Source organism: Ovis aries, chromosome 4, assembly GCF_016772045.2.
Source record: "Ovis aries strain OAR_USU_Benz2616 breed Rambouillet chromosome 4, ARS-UI_Ramb_v3.0, whole genome shotgun sequence".
NCBI lineage: Eukaryota > Metazoa > Chordata > Mammalia > Artiodactyla > Bovidae > Ovis > Ovis aries.
Genome location: NC_056057.1, coordinates 62,390,485 through 62,403,396, shown reverse-complemented (window position 1 = coordinate 62,403,396; position 12,912 = coordinate 62,390,485). Strand labels below are relative to the sequence as shown.

Here is a 12,912-nt window from a genome sequence, read left to right as displayed (position 1 = left end):
ATAAATTACCAAGGTGGGTTATTCTGACACAACAGACCATTTCACATTCTTAATTTTTTTGTAGAACGTATTGGGCATCTAAAATAACTTATTTTACTTACTCTGTTCTATTTAAAATTCACTTCATTATGGAAATCTGTTTTTTGAATCCTGAATTACTGATTGTGGGAGTTAAGAGCATGATAGTATAGATATGTCTATTGAAATTTTATTTCGTTTAACCCTCTAGATTGAGTAAACTTTTCTAAGCTATGTATTCTACTTAAAATGATATTTAAACAAGGTGGATAAAGGAGGTTACGGCACCAGTATCTGAAAAATAGGACAAGGTTGTAACTTTCACAGAAATATAGTGTTTTAATTTCAGTTTTGAAATAACAAGCCAGAATATATATACCCTTTTGAGATATATACTATTAGCTGAAGAATTTTGGGTCAATAGGTAAAATTTAAAGTCAGCAGAAATTGAGGAATGTGCAGTGAAGTTTTTTCAGTTTACATAATGGGAAGGTATCTTGATGATGTTATTCCAGGTATATGTCTGTCCGCTTATGTCTTGTCTTTTAGTGTCTCAAAAGTTGACTTTAGGAAATTTTAAATAAATTTTATATAAACCGGTTGCAGTATTACATTAGTCATTTGATCTCCCAGAATACTGATTAGCTAAATCTGATTCTGCTTGTGCTTATTAGATAATGTAATTATTTCTTTCAGATGCAGCAAATTACTATTTCTTAATTATACTAAAAGCAGGAGCTGAAAATATGGTAGCCACACCATTAGCAAGTACTTCAAATTCTCTTAACGGTGATGCTCTAACATTCACTACTACATTTACTCTGTAAGTAAATTAGGCTTTTGGTGGTTGAAACATGTTTTTCTTTTAATAGAATTAAGATAGTCTAAGCATACACGTAGAATTCATAATCTTTGAAATGTAATCTGTGTGTTATTTTTATATGGACAAATATCTCATTTTTCAGTTTGTTGATTTAACTCTTATGTTTCTGATCTTCCGTTGAGTAGCATGTTTCTTCCGTGTGTCTACAAGTATTTGATATTTTGAAGTGTTTTAACATATTTACTATACACACACACACACACGCAATCTGGACCACAATTTTTTAATATATGCTTTAAATCTATGAATATACTTAACGTTCAGTCTCTGTGTAAGACATTGTATTTAGTGTTACGTATTTATTTTGAAAGTAGAGTCAAAATCCAATTTAGAAAAAAAAGTTATTTTTATTATTTAAGATCTTGAGTTGTAAAAACTGAGAAAATGTTTGACTTGTATTATAGGGAAAAAATTAACTGTTCTTACCAATTTTTATATTCTTTAATAATGTATAACTATTGTCTTTGGTTTTAAAATATAGTGAATTCCTTTACTCTCAGTCTTGTAACAGTATTTATGGCATCGTTTTTAATGGCATAATTTGATATTTTTATTTTTCCAGGCAAGATGTGTCCAATGACTTTGAAATAAATATTGAAGTTTACAGCTTGGTAAGCAGTTACAGCTTTCTAAAATTACTAATGGTGTGTTTTTCTTAAAGTTATCAGATTTTAAGTTAAATTCTGCTTTAATTTGTATGTAGGTACAAAGGAAAGATCCCTCAGGCCCTGATAAGAAGAAAAAAGCATACAAGTCAAAGGTAAGAATGAAAGAAACCCAGTAAAAATATAATCAGAAGTACGAGACATAATGTCAGTTAAAAATTATGTATATTTTTAAAGAATTATCAGGCTCTTGGGTCATTTTTATGCCTCAGATTTCTAGTTACTGCATTTATTAGATACGAATACTGAGAGTAAACTTACAGTGAGTGACCATAACCCTAATTATAAACTACTGATACACTCAGGTTAGAAATTCTATTTTCTCTATATCTACTTGATAACTAACTTTATAATGTGCTATGTCTAGTCGCTCAGTTGTGTCTGACTCTTTGCAGCTTCATGGACTGCAGCCCACCAGGCTCCTCTGTCCATAGAATTCTCCAGGCAAGAATGCTAGAGTAGGTTGCTATGTGCTCCTCCAGGGTATCTTCCCAACCCTGGGATCAAACCCAAGTCTCCCACATTGCAGGCAAATTCTTTGTTGACTGAGCCATCAGAGAATCTCTTGAAACTTTTCTTAAACTTTTCCTCTGAACTTTTGTCTTACAAACTCCTCTAAGCAATACTTAAGAATGATGTGATTGCTGTAGGCATATGAAATAGAAACAACTTAGTTTCTGTTCTTCCTAGCGTTTGCTCTTTTGTTCTTTTTCTAAATCATCATTTAAAAGAATTTTATTTAGCTTTAATGAAAAAGGAGTAACAGTATGGGGGCAAACCTTAATAAAGGACTCAGGCAAAATGTATTGATATTTAAGAATTATTTTCTGTGTGGGAGAATCTCAAATTTAGTTAAAGCTCTGAATCGTAATGTTTATTAGGAACTATACTAAGTTATCTTTTTTCCAGGCTGTTACTCCTAAACGACTTCTCATATCAGTAACCACTGTAAGTAGAATTTTCAAAAAACTGAAGTTCCTTGAAAAATCTTCACCTTCCACATAGACTGTCCTCAATTTGGGAGACTTGGGTTCTATTCCTGGATCAGAAAGATCCCCTGGAGAAGGGAAAGGCTACCACACCAGTATTCTTGCCTTGAGATTTCATAGATAGACGAGTCTGGTGAGCTATAGTCCATGGGGTCACAAAGAGTCGGACACAACTGAGTAACTAAAACTAACCATTTCTACACCCTTGGCGCTTTGGAAATCTTTAAAATATCCTAAAAGGAAAAAATAATGTTTTCTGAAATGTATTCCTTGCAGTGTTAAAGAGTTTTGTACTTACTATTTAAATCTTTGTATCATATAAAGAAAATAACATGTTCTTCTTCATGCCTTTTTTATTTTTTCAGAAAAGCACCCTTCATTCTTCAGGTGAGTGGATCTTGAACTATTTGAAACACTAGAATAAGGAAAAAGAACTAAGCAATTCAATACCTATTCGTCTAACCCTCTTGATTTATAAGTATCTACTTTAGTCTCCTTTGAATAATATTTTCTACTAACCTATAAGATTTGGAGAAGGCAATGGCACCCCACTCCAGTACTCTTGCCTGGAAAATCCTATGGACAAAGGAGCCTGATGGGCTGCAGTCCATGGGGTTGCTAAGAGTCAGACATGACTGCGTGACTTCACTTTCACTTTTCACTTTCATGCATTGGAGAAGGAAATGGCAACCCATTCCAGTGTTCTTGTCTGGAGAATCCCAGGGATGGCAGAGCCTGGTGGGCTGCCATCTATGGGGTTGCACAGAGTCGGACACGACTGAAGTGACTTAGCAGTAGCAACCTATAAGATTACTAGCCAAAATAGTCTGCTGTCAGAAACCACCATAGGCCACCAAACTGCACATTATTCAGACTCCAGCAGGCACTACACATAGGATACCTAGTCACTTTACAACTGCAGCAAGTAGCATTACTCTTCACCATAGCTGCTCTTGTTCTGTAAATTTATCTTATGCTGTTCACACTGTAGAGTTTAACTCTTTTAACTGTACTGATCATGACAATTGTATCATGTCAGAAAAACATCTTTCTAGTTCACTGAGAACTGGGGTGCCAGTAAGCCAGGAAAGACTTTTCCAGAGTAATGCTTTAGGCCAAAATTTTCCAAAGAGGGTTAGAGTTGAACTGGTTTCCCTCATCTTTGGACTTTTGATCTCTGCTTCTTGGCACAAGAGAATAGCTGAGAAGAACCACGCAGATAAAGTCCTGTTGCTCATTATGTCATCCTAGACTATAGCAGTAAAGTCCTTTCATGTCTCTTATAGGAAAGTTGCTTTTTATGTACATATTTTTAGGTTCTGTATCTTTAAAAACATCTGCCTCAAATGTTAAGGAGTGCTTGTACCTCATTTAAGTTAAATATAAATACTTAGCAGTTTACTTTCATTAGGAAACATGTTGATGTTTTAGTCCCCCTGCCTTGCCCCCATATTAGAAATAAAGGAAAATGAAGCAGTTTTGTCCGCCCCCCCCACCCCCTGTGGCAGTTTAATTTCATTCTGTTAGGGTGGAGTGAGGGATTGTTATTTTATAGGTACCAAAGTCACTCTGAACTAAACTTCATTTCGTTTTTCTTTAGTTATGGCCAGTCTTAATGCCGTGCGGACCAGCAACTTTGCCCTTGTTGGATCTTACACTCTGTCATTATCTTCAGTAGGAAACACAAAATTTGCTCTGGACAGGGTAATCCAAATTTATTTATTTATTTACAGAAAAGTTAGGTCAATGGAAATGTCCCATTTCAAGTATTTGAAATCTTTGGCTGAATGTATATGCTCTTAGAATTGTGTATGTTAATTGGGTATAGGTTTATATGCATGATATGTTTTTTGATGTTGGAAGTATTTCTCCCTTTATCTTAATAGTTAAGCCTTCAAAGCAGTGTATATTGGTTCATTCTAAATGTCAATTCTGACTAAGAAAGTATTCCTGCTTGCATATAGATGTTAAGCTTACAGTTTTAAAACAGTATCTTGCTCATTTAAAACCAATATTTTGACATGATTAACATTTTTTAGATTTAGTTTTACAAAATAGGGAAAGATAGGTTAATTTCTTGGAAAAGTACTCATGAATCTAAGGGATATCTTTCCCATACTTTACTCTCCAAGTTTAAGACTTCATAGTTTAAATCTTTGTAATATCACTATTGAGAGCTTTTTACCACACTATAAGGACTAAACTTTTAATAGCAAACAAGACCATTTTAAGTGGCAAAAGAAGTAGAGGCAAACTTCAGTCCTAGGGTTGTCTCCTGCTGTATAATACAGACTATTTAAAAATGCTGTAAGAACTTTCTGTGGTCAGAATATAGAGATGTTTAAGAAAAAAATCCATGTAACTTTTAATTTAGTAATTCAGCTAGATCAACAAATTGAGTGATTCTGGGTCTTTTTTCTCTTTGTCTTTTATTTTGTTTGTTTTAGATAAATTATGATGTAAAAGAGCGAGAGCTACTGGGCTATATGTTCCAGGAAAAGGTTGCCACATTTTCTTTGCTTGAAACTAATAAGCTTAAAAATTGGTCCTTAATTTTTGCCCCTTATATTTTTGTTTTACTAACCACTCTCATGTCTTCTTGGTTATTTTGAATAATTAAGGCCATTATGTTAATTATGCTTTATTTAGACCCTTGGGCATCTTTTTCTTTACTCTCATAATTCTTTAAGGCTTTCTTTAAAAGTTCTCTAGTTTTTTTTCATGCATGTTTGGTATTTGGGCTTTTCTCCTATATTCTTTTTTTTCATGTTATGATTCTTTAAGATTCTGTGGTCATGTCAACATTGATTTTCTGGGTACCAAAATGCCAAATTTAGTAACTATCCTAACATTAAAATTTACTCAATATTGTTGACTTCCTACATATTGAAAGACCTATTGGTGATGTTTTAAGTAAAAGTAGAAAACTTTTATGGTCTTAATTGGCTAATAGGTATGTTGCTATGTAGGTGATGCTGTTTATTAACTTTAAAATTAAAATTCATTTAATGCTAAAATTATACTAAATATAATCATATATTTTAGAAGGTTTTTTTAAGAATTTTTAATATCCCTGTGAAGATCGATCACAAGCATTTTGTGGGTGTATATAGAAATGCTAATTTGCAAAATACTGGATAGTGTTTTTTATTTTATTTAAAGTTCTTCAAACAAGATTTGCAAATTAGGGAAACATAAGAACTGGAGTTCTGTGAACTGTATTCCTTACTCAGTGTTGTCATTTAGCCAATTTCTATGTACAATTTCATCAATCTCTAAAATGAAAAAGATTTCAGTGACATGTTAAATATAGACTGCTCTTTAAAAAATTTTTTCACTGCCATTTTAGTGTCACACAAACTAAAAATAAATTGTGATATGTTCATTCTCTTAATGATTTTTTTTTGTAATTATAGCTAAAGTATCCTACCACATGACGTGAGTGTAAAATCACTCAATTTAATTGGTTTGTGTTCAGTACTGTAAAGTCTCTTCCTGAGTCAAATACAATATAGATGTAAAATTTGTCACAAGTATGCTTTTTTGAATAGCAGGGGGAGGAAATATTTGTTCTAATATCTTATGGTTGATGTAGGAGAATGAGAAAGTTAAGTTTAGATGTTCTTTAAATTGGTGGGGAAAATGGATAACCTTTTGTATACACATAATAACCTATTTTATTAAATTTGAGAGAGTAAAGAAGTCTCCTGTGTGCTCCCAGAGACCATTAGTGCAAGGGAGCGTTTGCTTATTTTACTGTTGTCTTGACCAGTAATGACAATGACATTGCCTCTGAGATCCCCTTCAGAATGCAGTTTCTTTTGAGGTTAGTCAGACTGTTGACTCTACAGAAATAGGATAGTACTAATAATGAATTCCCTGGTGGCTCAGTTGGTAAAGCATCTGCCTGTAACGTGGGAGACCCAGGTCTGATCCCTGGGTGGGGAAGATCCCCTGGAGAAGGAAATGGCAACCCATTCCAGTATTCTTGCCTAGAAAATCCCATGGACAGGGGTGCCTGGTGGTCTACAGTCCATGGGGTTGCAAAGAGTCGGACACTACTGAGGGACTTCACTTTTCTTATTTGAGGTTATAGATACCTGATGTAGAGACTGGCATTCTGGAACTTAAATTATGAATCTCAGTGAATCACACTTTCAGATCCTTTCCTTGAATAGAGAATCCAGAATAGTCATAGGTTTTACTGTACTTTTATGGATAAAGGGAGAAGGATATCCCACAATTCATCTTCTGACTTAAAGAAATCTCATAATATATGTACCTTCCAGGAAATAGAGATGTCAGTTTAAATAGTATTAGGACAAAAAACTGTAAAGTAGAACAACTGACTAGCACTGTAGAATTTTGAAGTTGTAGGAAGAGTGATTACGTATTCTGGTGTGTCCGAAGCTATCCTGGTTTATACCTGTTGGCCTGGTGTGATTATTAGCAGGTATCATTATTCTCACTCAGAAGTATCTCAGTGTATAAAAAATTACAATGTAACCCTGATTATACAGTACATTTTTCACCTCTTAATAATAATCCTTGAGGTATTGATAAAAGACCCTTTAAAAGACCCTTTTTATTAAACAGAAAACAGAATACGATCACACATTTTCATGTCTCCATACTTGATAGGGTGTAGTAACATTGACGTCTGTGAATATTCTCAGTTCACTTCAGGACAAGTTTCTCACCAAGAATATTGTCTACTTTTCACAGCTTTTCACATTTTCTTCTCATCTTTCTGAGATTCTTTATACAGGCGCACTCTCTTGGCTAAATGGTAGAATTCTGTTAATTAGCATTGAGAGGCTAAGAGCGTAACACTGACAATATGGAAAAGAAAATGGTAAGGGAATTTATAACTAATGCAGCTAATGAGGCATATGACGTCTTGATCCTGATTAGCATTGTAGAATTACATTATAGATGCCTTTGAAGTTCAGAAAGTTGAAAGTTTATTTTATGAAATTAGTCAGTTGAAATCTATACTTTTTGGTCAAGAATTCTCCCTTTTATCTTTATTAGGGTTGAGGAGTAAATTTTTATAAACTAACCTTCCAGTCAAAACTTTCAAATTTAGGCTGAACTATGATTATTCCAACCAGAGTGTCATTCTTATTTCACTGGGCAGCAGAAATGACAGAGTTAATCATTCCCCTTTCTATCTTGACCCAGAAGTCAATATCACTTTAAATATGTGAATGTTACCATTTTATTCTAATGGCACAATTTCTCCAATTGAATTTTTCTTGTAATCTTTAATTTAAATTCAAAATTATTTTATATTATCACATATACTTAAGATCTTTTATTATTTAAAAGATACTTTTGGCCTGAGGTCTCTTTGCTAAATATTAATATACTGATGAGAATGATTTATTTAAAATATTTATGTGAATATTTTCATACAAGATAGAAAGCATGATTTTATTTGGAAGAAAATATCAATCCTTCGAACTTCCAAGCAGTAAAAGCAACAGAGTCTCAATTTAGGCACTTAGTTTTGTTTGTCAGTTTATGCTCCATGTTTTTTAAAGCTATGCTACTGGGTACATAGATACTTAAGATTATCATATCTTCTTGATGAATTGTTAACACTTTATCTTTAAGGTAGTCATCTTTAAGGTCTATTTTGTTTGTTTTTAATAGAATTACATCAGCTTTCTTATGATTAATGTTTGTATGGTATATCGTTTTCCATTCTTTTTAGTTTTTCCTGGCCATGTCATGTGGCATGTGGGGTCTTAGTTCCCCAACCAGGGATCAAACCCGTGCCCCCTGCAGTAGAAGCGTGGAGCCTAACGCCTGGACCACTCAGGAATACCTTCTTTTTCCATTCTTTATTCTTAACTTGTCTGTGTTCATATATGTCAAATTTATGTCTCATAAGCATATTTTATGGTCATGTTTTGTTATTGTTAAACAATTTTTGTTTTTTGTCTTTTCATTAGAATGTTTGATACATTTATATTTAATGCAATACTGATAGGGTTGGGTTTAGTCTATTACAAAACAGGCATACTTACACTACAGGCTAAATCTGGCTCTTGGCCTTTTTTTTTTTTGGACAAAAGTTACTTTTGTCAGAATTAATGAACTGATATTGATATATTATTAACTAAAGTTCAGCAGCCTGTTTTTGTAATTAAAGTATTGAAACATAATCATGCTTTTTGCTCTGTAGCAACTGTTCTTTGTTCGTTTGTTTCTCCTCTCTTGACTGCTTCTGAGTATTTTGGTAATCATTTTTCTTTTCTGTTGGCTTTTTAGCTGTACCTCCCTGTATTGTTTTTCAGTTATTATTGAGAATTACAATATGCATCTTTAGCCTATTACTGTCACTACAGTCTACCTTGAAATACAATTACACTTTATGGGCCTACCTTGTCCATCCCATTATATTTTACTTCTACCCTTGTGATAAACCCCAGTGCACTGTTATTTTTCAATCAATTTTTAAAGGAAATTTAAAAGTATTGTCATTTGTATTTATCATTTGTTATGTTCTTCATTCATTTCGTAGAGTCAGACTTCCATGTGGGATTGTTGCCTTCTTAGGAAGAAGTTTTTTTGTTTTTTAATTTCATTATAGCACAAGTCTGCTAGAAATGAATTCTCTAACTTTTGTTTATCTAAAAATGCCTTTCTTTACATTGTCTTCATTCCTGAAGGACTGCTAGACTGACAGGTTTTTTCCTTTCACCGATTCTTTTAAAGTTGACATTTTGTTGTTTTCTGACTTCGTTTCTGATCAGCAGTCAGCCATCAGTCTTATCTCTTCTGTTTTTAAAAATTTTTATTATCTTTATTTTTATTTATTTGACTCTGGTGGGTCTCCACTGTTGCTCACAGACTTTCTCTAGTTGCAGCAAGCAGGGGATATTCTTCATTGCAGTGTGTAGGCTTCTCGTTGCAGTGGCTTCTCTTGTTACGGAGCATGGGCTGTAGCTGTGTGGGCTTTAGTAGTTAATGGCATATAGACTCTGTAGTTGCAGCTTACAGGCTTAGTTGCTCTGAGACATGTGGAATCTTCCCCAATGGGACTGAATCCCTGTCCCCGACATTGGCAGACAAATTCTTAATCACTGGACAACTAAGAAAGTCCTGTTTTTATTTTTTTGTCTGTGCCAGTGCAGCTGTGGGATTAGTTTCCTGACCAGGGATCAAACCTGGGCTCCCAGCAGTGAAAGCACTGAGTCCTAACCACTGGACTGCTAGGGAATTCCCCTTTTCCACTGTTAATATTGAAAATTTTCTAAATCTGAGACAGTTTGACCCTAATCTGCCTAGGTGTGGTTTTCCTTGTCATGCTGGGGCATTTCTTTTTCATACTAAGTTAATGAACTTTATGGAGTGCTATCTAGTTCATGTTTTATAAGTTTTGGCAAATGCTTAGCCATTATCTCATCAAATATTTCTTCTGCCTTGTTTTTTATTCTTTCTAGGACTCCAGTTGAATTGTATGTTGGACTCTTGATTATGTTCCTACAGATCTATAGCCCACTTTTTTTGTTTGTTTTTAATTTAATTGTTTTTTCCTTTGTGTTTCATTTTGGATCATTTCTATTTACCAGTTTTTGAGTTCATGTCTTTTTTTCTAATGTTCCCAGTTTCCTGTAAAGCCTATGCAATGAAAGCCTATTCAATTTCAACTTTTTTCTTATTCTAAGATTCCCACTGGAATTTTTTTTAATATATTCTTTAGAGTTTCCATTTCTCTGTCGAAATTCTCCCTTTTCTCACCCATTTTTGCCCTTCTTTTCCTCTAAATTCCATAACAAAATATAAATGTCCTTGTCTTATAATTCTAACATCTAGATCATCTGTGGACCTGCTGTTGACAGGATTTGTTTTCTTTTGATTAAAGGCCACCTTTTCCTGCTTTTTCATGACTTGTACAACTTTTAAACTGTAGGCTAGATGTTATGTTATTAAAAAGCAGTAGAGTCTGAAGTAGGTGGTGATAATACCCTTTTGTCTCTTAGACAGTGTAATCAGTAGTGGAGCTGAGATGGGGTTTTGTTACTCGGGGTCAACACTTCTTTTTTTTTTTTTTTTGCTTAAGAAGCAGTTTATTTTTTACAGTTCTGCAGACTAGAAGTCCAAAATCTAGGCTTTGAAGGGGGTCGGTTCTTCTGAAACCCTCTCTCCTTAGCTTGTAGATAGCTGTCTTAGGTGTCTTTCACATGGTCTTTTCTCTGTGTGTCTAAGTCCTCCTCTTTTTATAAGGACATAGTCTTATTGGTTTAGAGTCCCTCCTAATGAACTAATTTAACCTTAGTGACCTCTTTAAAGGCCCTGTCTCCAAATATAGTTGCATTTTGTGGTATGGGGAGTCAGAACTTCGACATGCGATTTTGGTAAGGGATGGATGGAGAGGGGACACAGTTCAACCATAGCATGGTTAAAGCTGTAGCATGAATTTTAGGATTATAAATGTTGGAAACATATTTGTTTCTAAAGAATAAGAAAAAACTTTATGGGTACAGAATGATTCAGCTTTAAAATAAGCAATAAAAAATTGTGTTTTTAATAACTTGTTGGTTTTGTAATTTAGCTTATGTTTATTTTGGTTCAAAGCTATGTGCTTCCAATGAAAGAATCAGATTCCTTTTTACTCATTCCTCACTAAATGGTTCTGGACACGATGGCAACATGAGATTTCCATTAAAATATTCATCCTTATCTTCATCATCATCATTAGTGTTGGCATCATCATCAAGCTAACATTATTACCTAATGACTATTTTAAAGAAAATTTTAATTGGAGGATAATTGTTTTACGATATTGTGTTGGTTTCCGTTGTACAACAGCTTGAATCGGTTATAAGTATACATATATCCCCTTCCTCTTGAGCCTCCGTTCTTACCTAATGACGATTGATGTTGAACATTTTTTCATGTGTTTGTTGGCAATTTGTATTTTGATTCTTTTGGATGAATTCTGAGAAGTGGGGTTGATTTATTTTATGATAGTTCTGTTTTTAATATTTTGAGGAACCCTCATACTGAAAAGATTTTCATTTTGATGAAGTTTGTCTATTTTTTCTTTTGTTGGTCATGCTTTTGGCATTAGATTTGAGAACCACTGCCAAATCCACGATCACTACAGATTTACTCATCTATTTTTCTTCTAAGAATTGTGTGGTTTTTGCCCTTATATTTAGGTCATTGATCCATTTTGAGTTAATTTTTGTGTGTGACATGAGGTAGGGATCCAACCTCACTCTTTTGCATGTGGCTGTCCAGTTTCCCCAGCACCATTTGTTGAAAATACTGCTCTTACCTCATTGAATGCTTTTGGTACCCTTGTTGAAAATCAGTCTGGGTTTATCAATGTGTGGGTTTATTTCTGGACTCTCAGTTCTATTCCTATGATCTGTATGTCTATCCTTATTCCAGTATCACACTGTTCTGATTACTGTAGCTTTGGATTTTAAATTGGGAAGTACTGTTTTGGTTATTTGGGGCCTCTTGCAATTCCATATTAATTTGAGGATTAACTTTTCCATTCTGTAATTCACTGTTCTTCATTGCTGAATAATATTATACTGTTTAAATATGCCAGTTGGTTTATCCCATCTTTTATCAAGTATGTTCTGTTGATAGAGAATGGATAAACACATGTATTGTCTTCTTAAATCTGTGTTTTCTTTATCACATTAACTTGGGACTTAGGGTTCTGTTTTTAATCAGGCTGTATGTTGAATGAATTTATTCTTCAGAAACATTTGTTGCTAAGGAACCAGTGGCTTTTTGGCCACCTACTTTATACTCCAGCTTTAGAAAATACCGTATTTTCAAAGCATAATATTCTCTACTCATGCTATTCATGATTTAAACATGTTTTATCAAGAAAAACTTTTACAAATAATCTGCTCTCTTTCCTCACAGGTGCCCTTTTTATCTCCTTTGGAAGGTCATATTTATTTAAAAATCAAGTGTCAGGTGAATTCAAGTGTGGAAGAAAGAGGTTTTCTAGTAAGTAACATCACTGGATCTATATATATATTTTTTCATCTTTTGAAGTATAGACTTGGTTTCCCATAGGAATGAAAGTCTGTGTGACTAAGCAATTAACTGGTTCAGTAAAGATTTGTTGCATGACTGCTGTATGCCTATCACTGTGCTGGTGTTGGAATGTAATGGGCTGCAAAAAATAATCCCTCCACTCAAAAACGTGTGGTTTAATAGGGAGAAGCACAATGCAGCACTGTAATGGGAGAAAGCATAGAGAGCATGGGTGCAAACTGGCGGGACACCGCGTCTTAGGCATGCGTGGGAGGGCTTACTGGAAGCTATTGGAAGTGACTTGTAAACTGGCAGCTGAACAAGTCAGCCAGGGGAA

The 12,912-nt window shown here is 34.1% G+C and overlaps 1 protein-coding gene across 8 annotated transcripts in view; it reads left to right on the top strand.

Moving 5' to 3' along the window:
- The window catches only part of ANLN (anillin, actin binding protein), a 53,901-nt gene that overhangs the window by 29,698 nt on the left and 11,291 nt on the right, over nt 1-12,912 (top strand). For 2 of the 8 annotated variants that reach the window (XM_042248596.2, XM_042248595.2), the window contains exons 15-22: nt 715-841; nt 1,464-1,512; nt 1,605-1,661; nt 2,476-2,514; nt 2,921-2,942; nt 4,156-4,259; nt 5,003-5,056; nt 12,459-12,545. In XM_042248596.2, coding sequence (XP_042104530.1) covers nt 715-841; nt 1,464-1,512; nt 1,605-1,661; nt 2,476-2,514; nt 2,921-2,942; nt 4,156-4,259; nt 5,003-5,056; nt 12,459-12,545 — 539 coding nt within the window. The remainder of the gene's footprint in view (nt 1-714; nt 842-1,463; nt 1,513-1,604; nt 1,662-2,475; nt 2,515-2,920; nt 2,943-4,155; nt 4,260-5,002; nt 5,057-12,458; nt 12,546-12,912) is intronic. The other 6 variants (XM_060415019.1, XM_027968624.3, XM_060415021.1 and 3 more) reach the window with 3 other exon arrangements.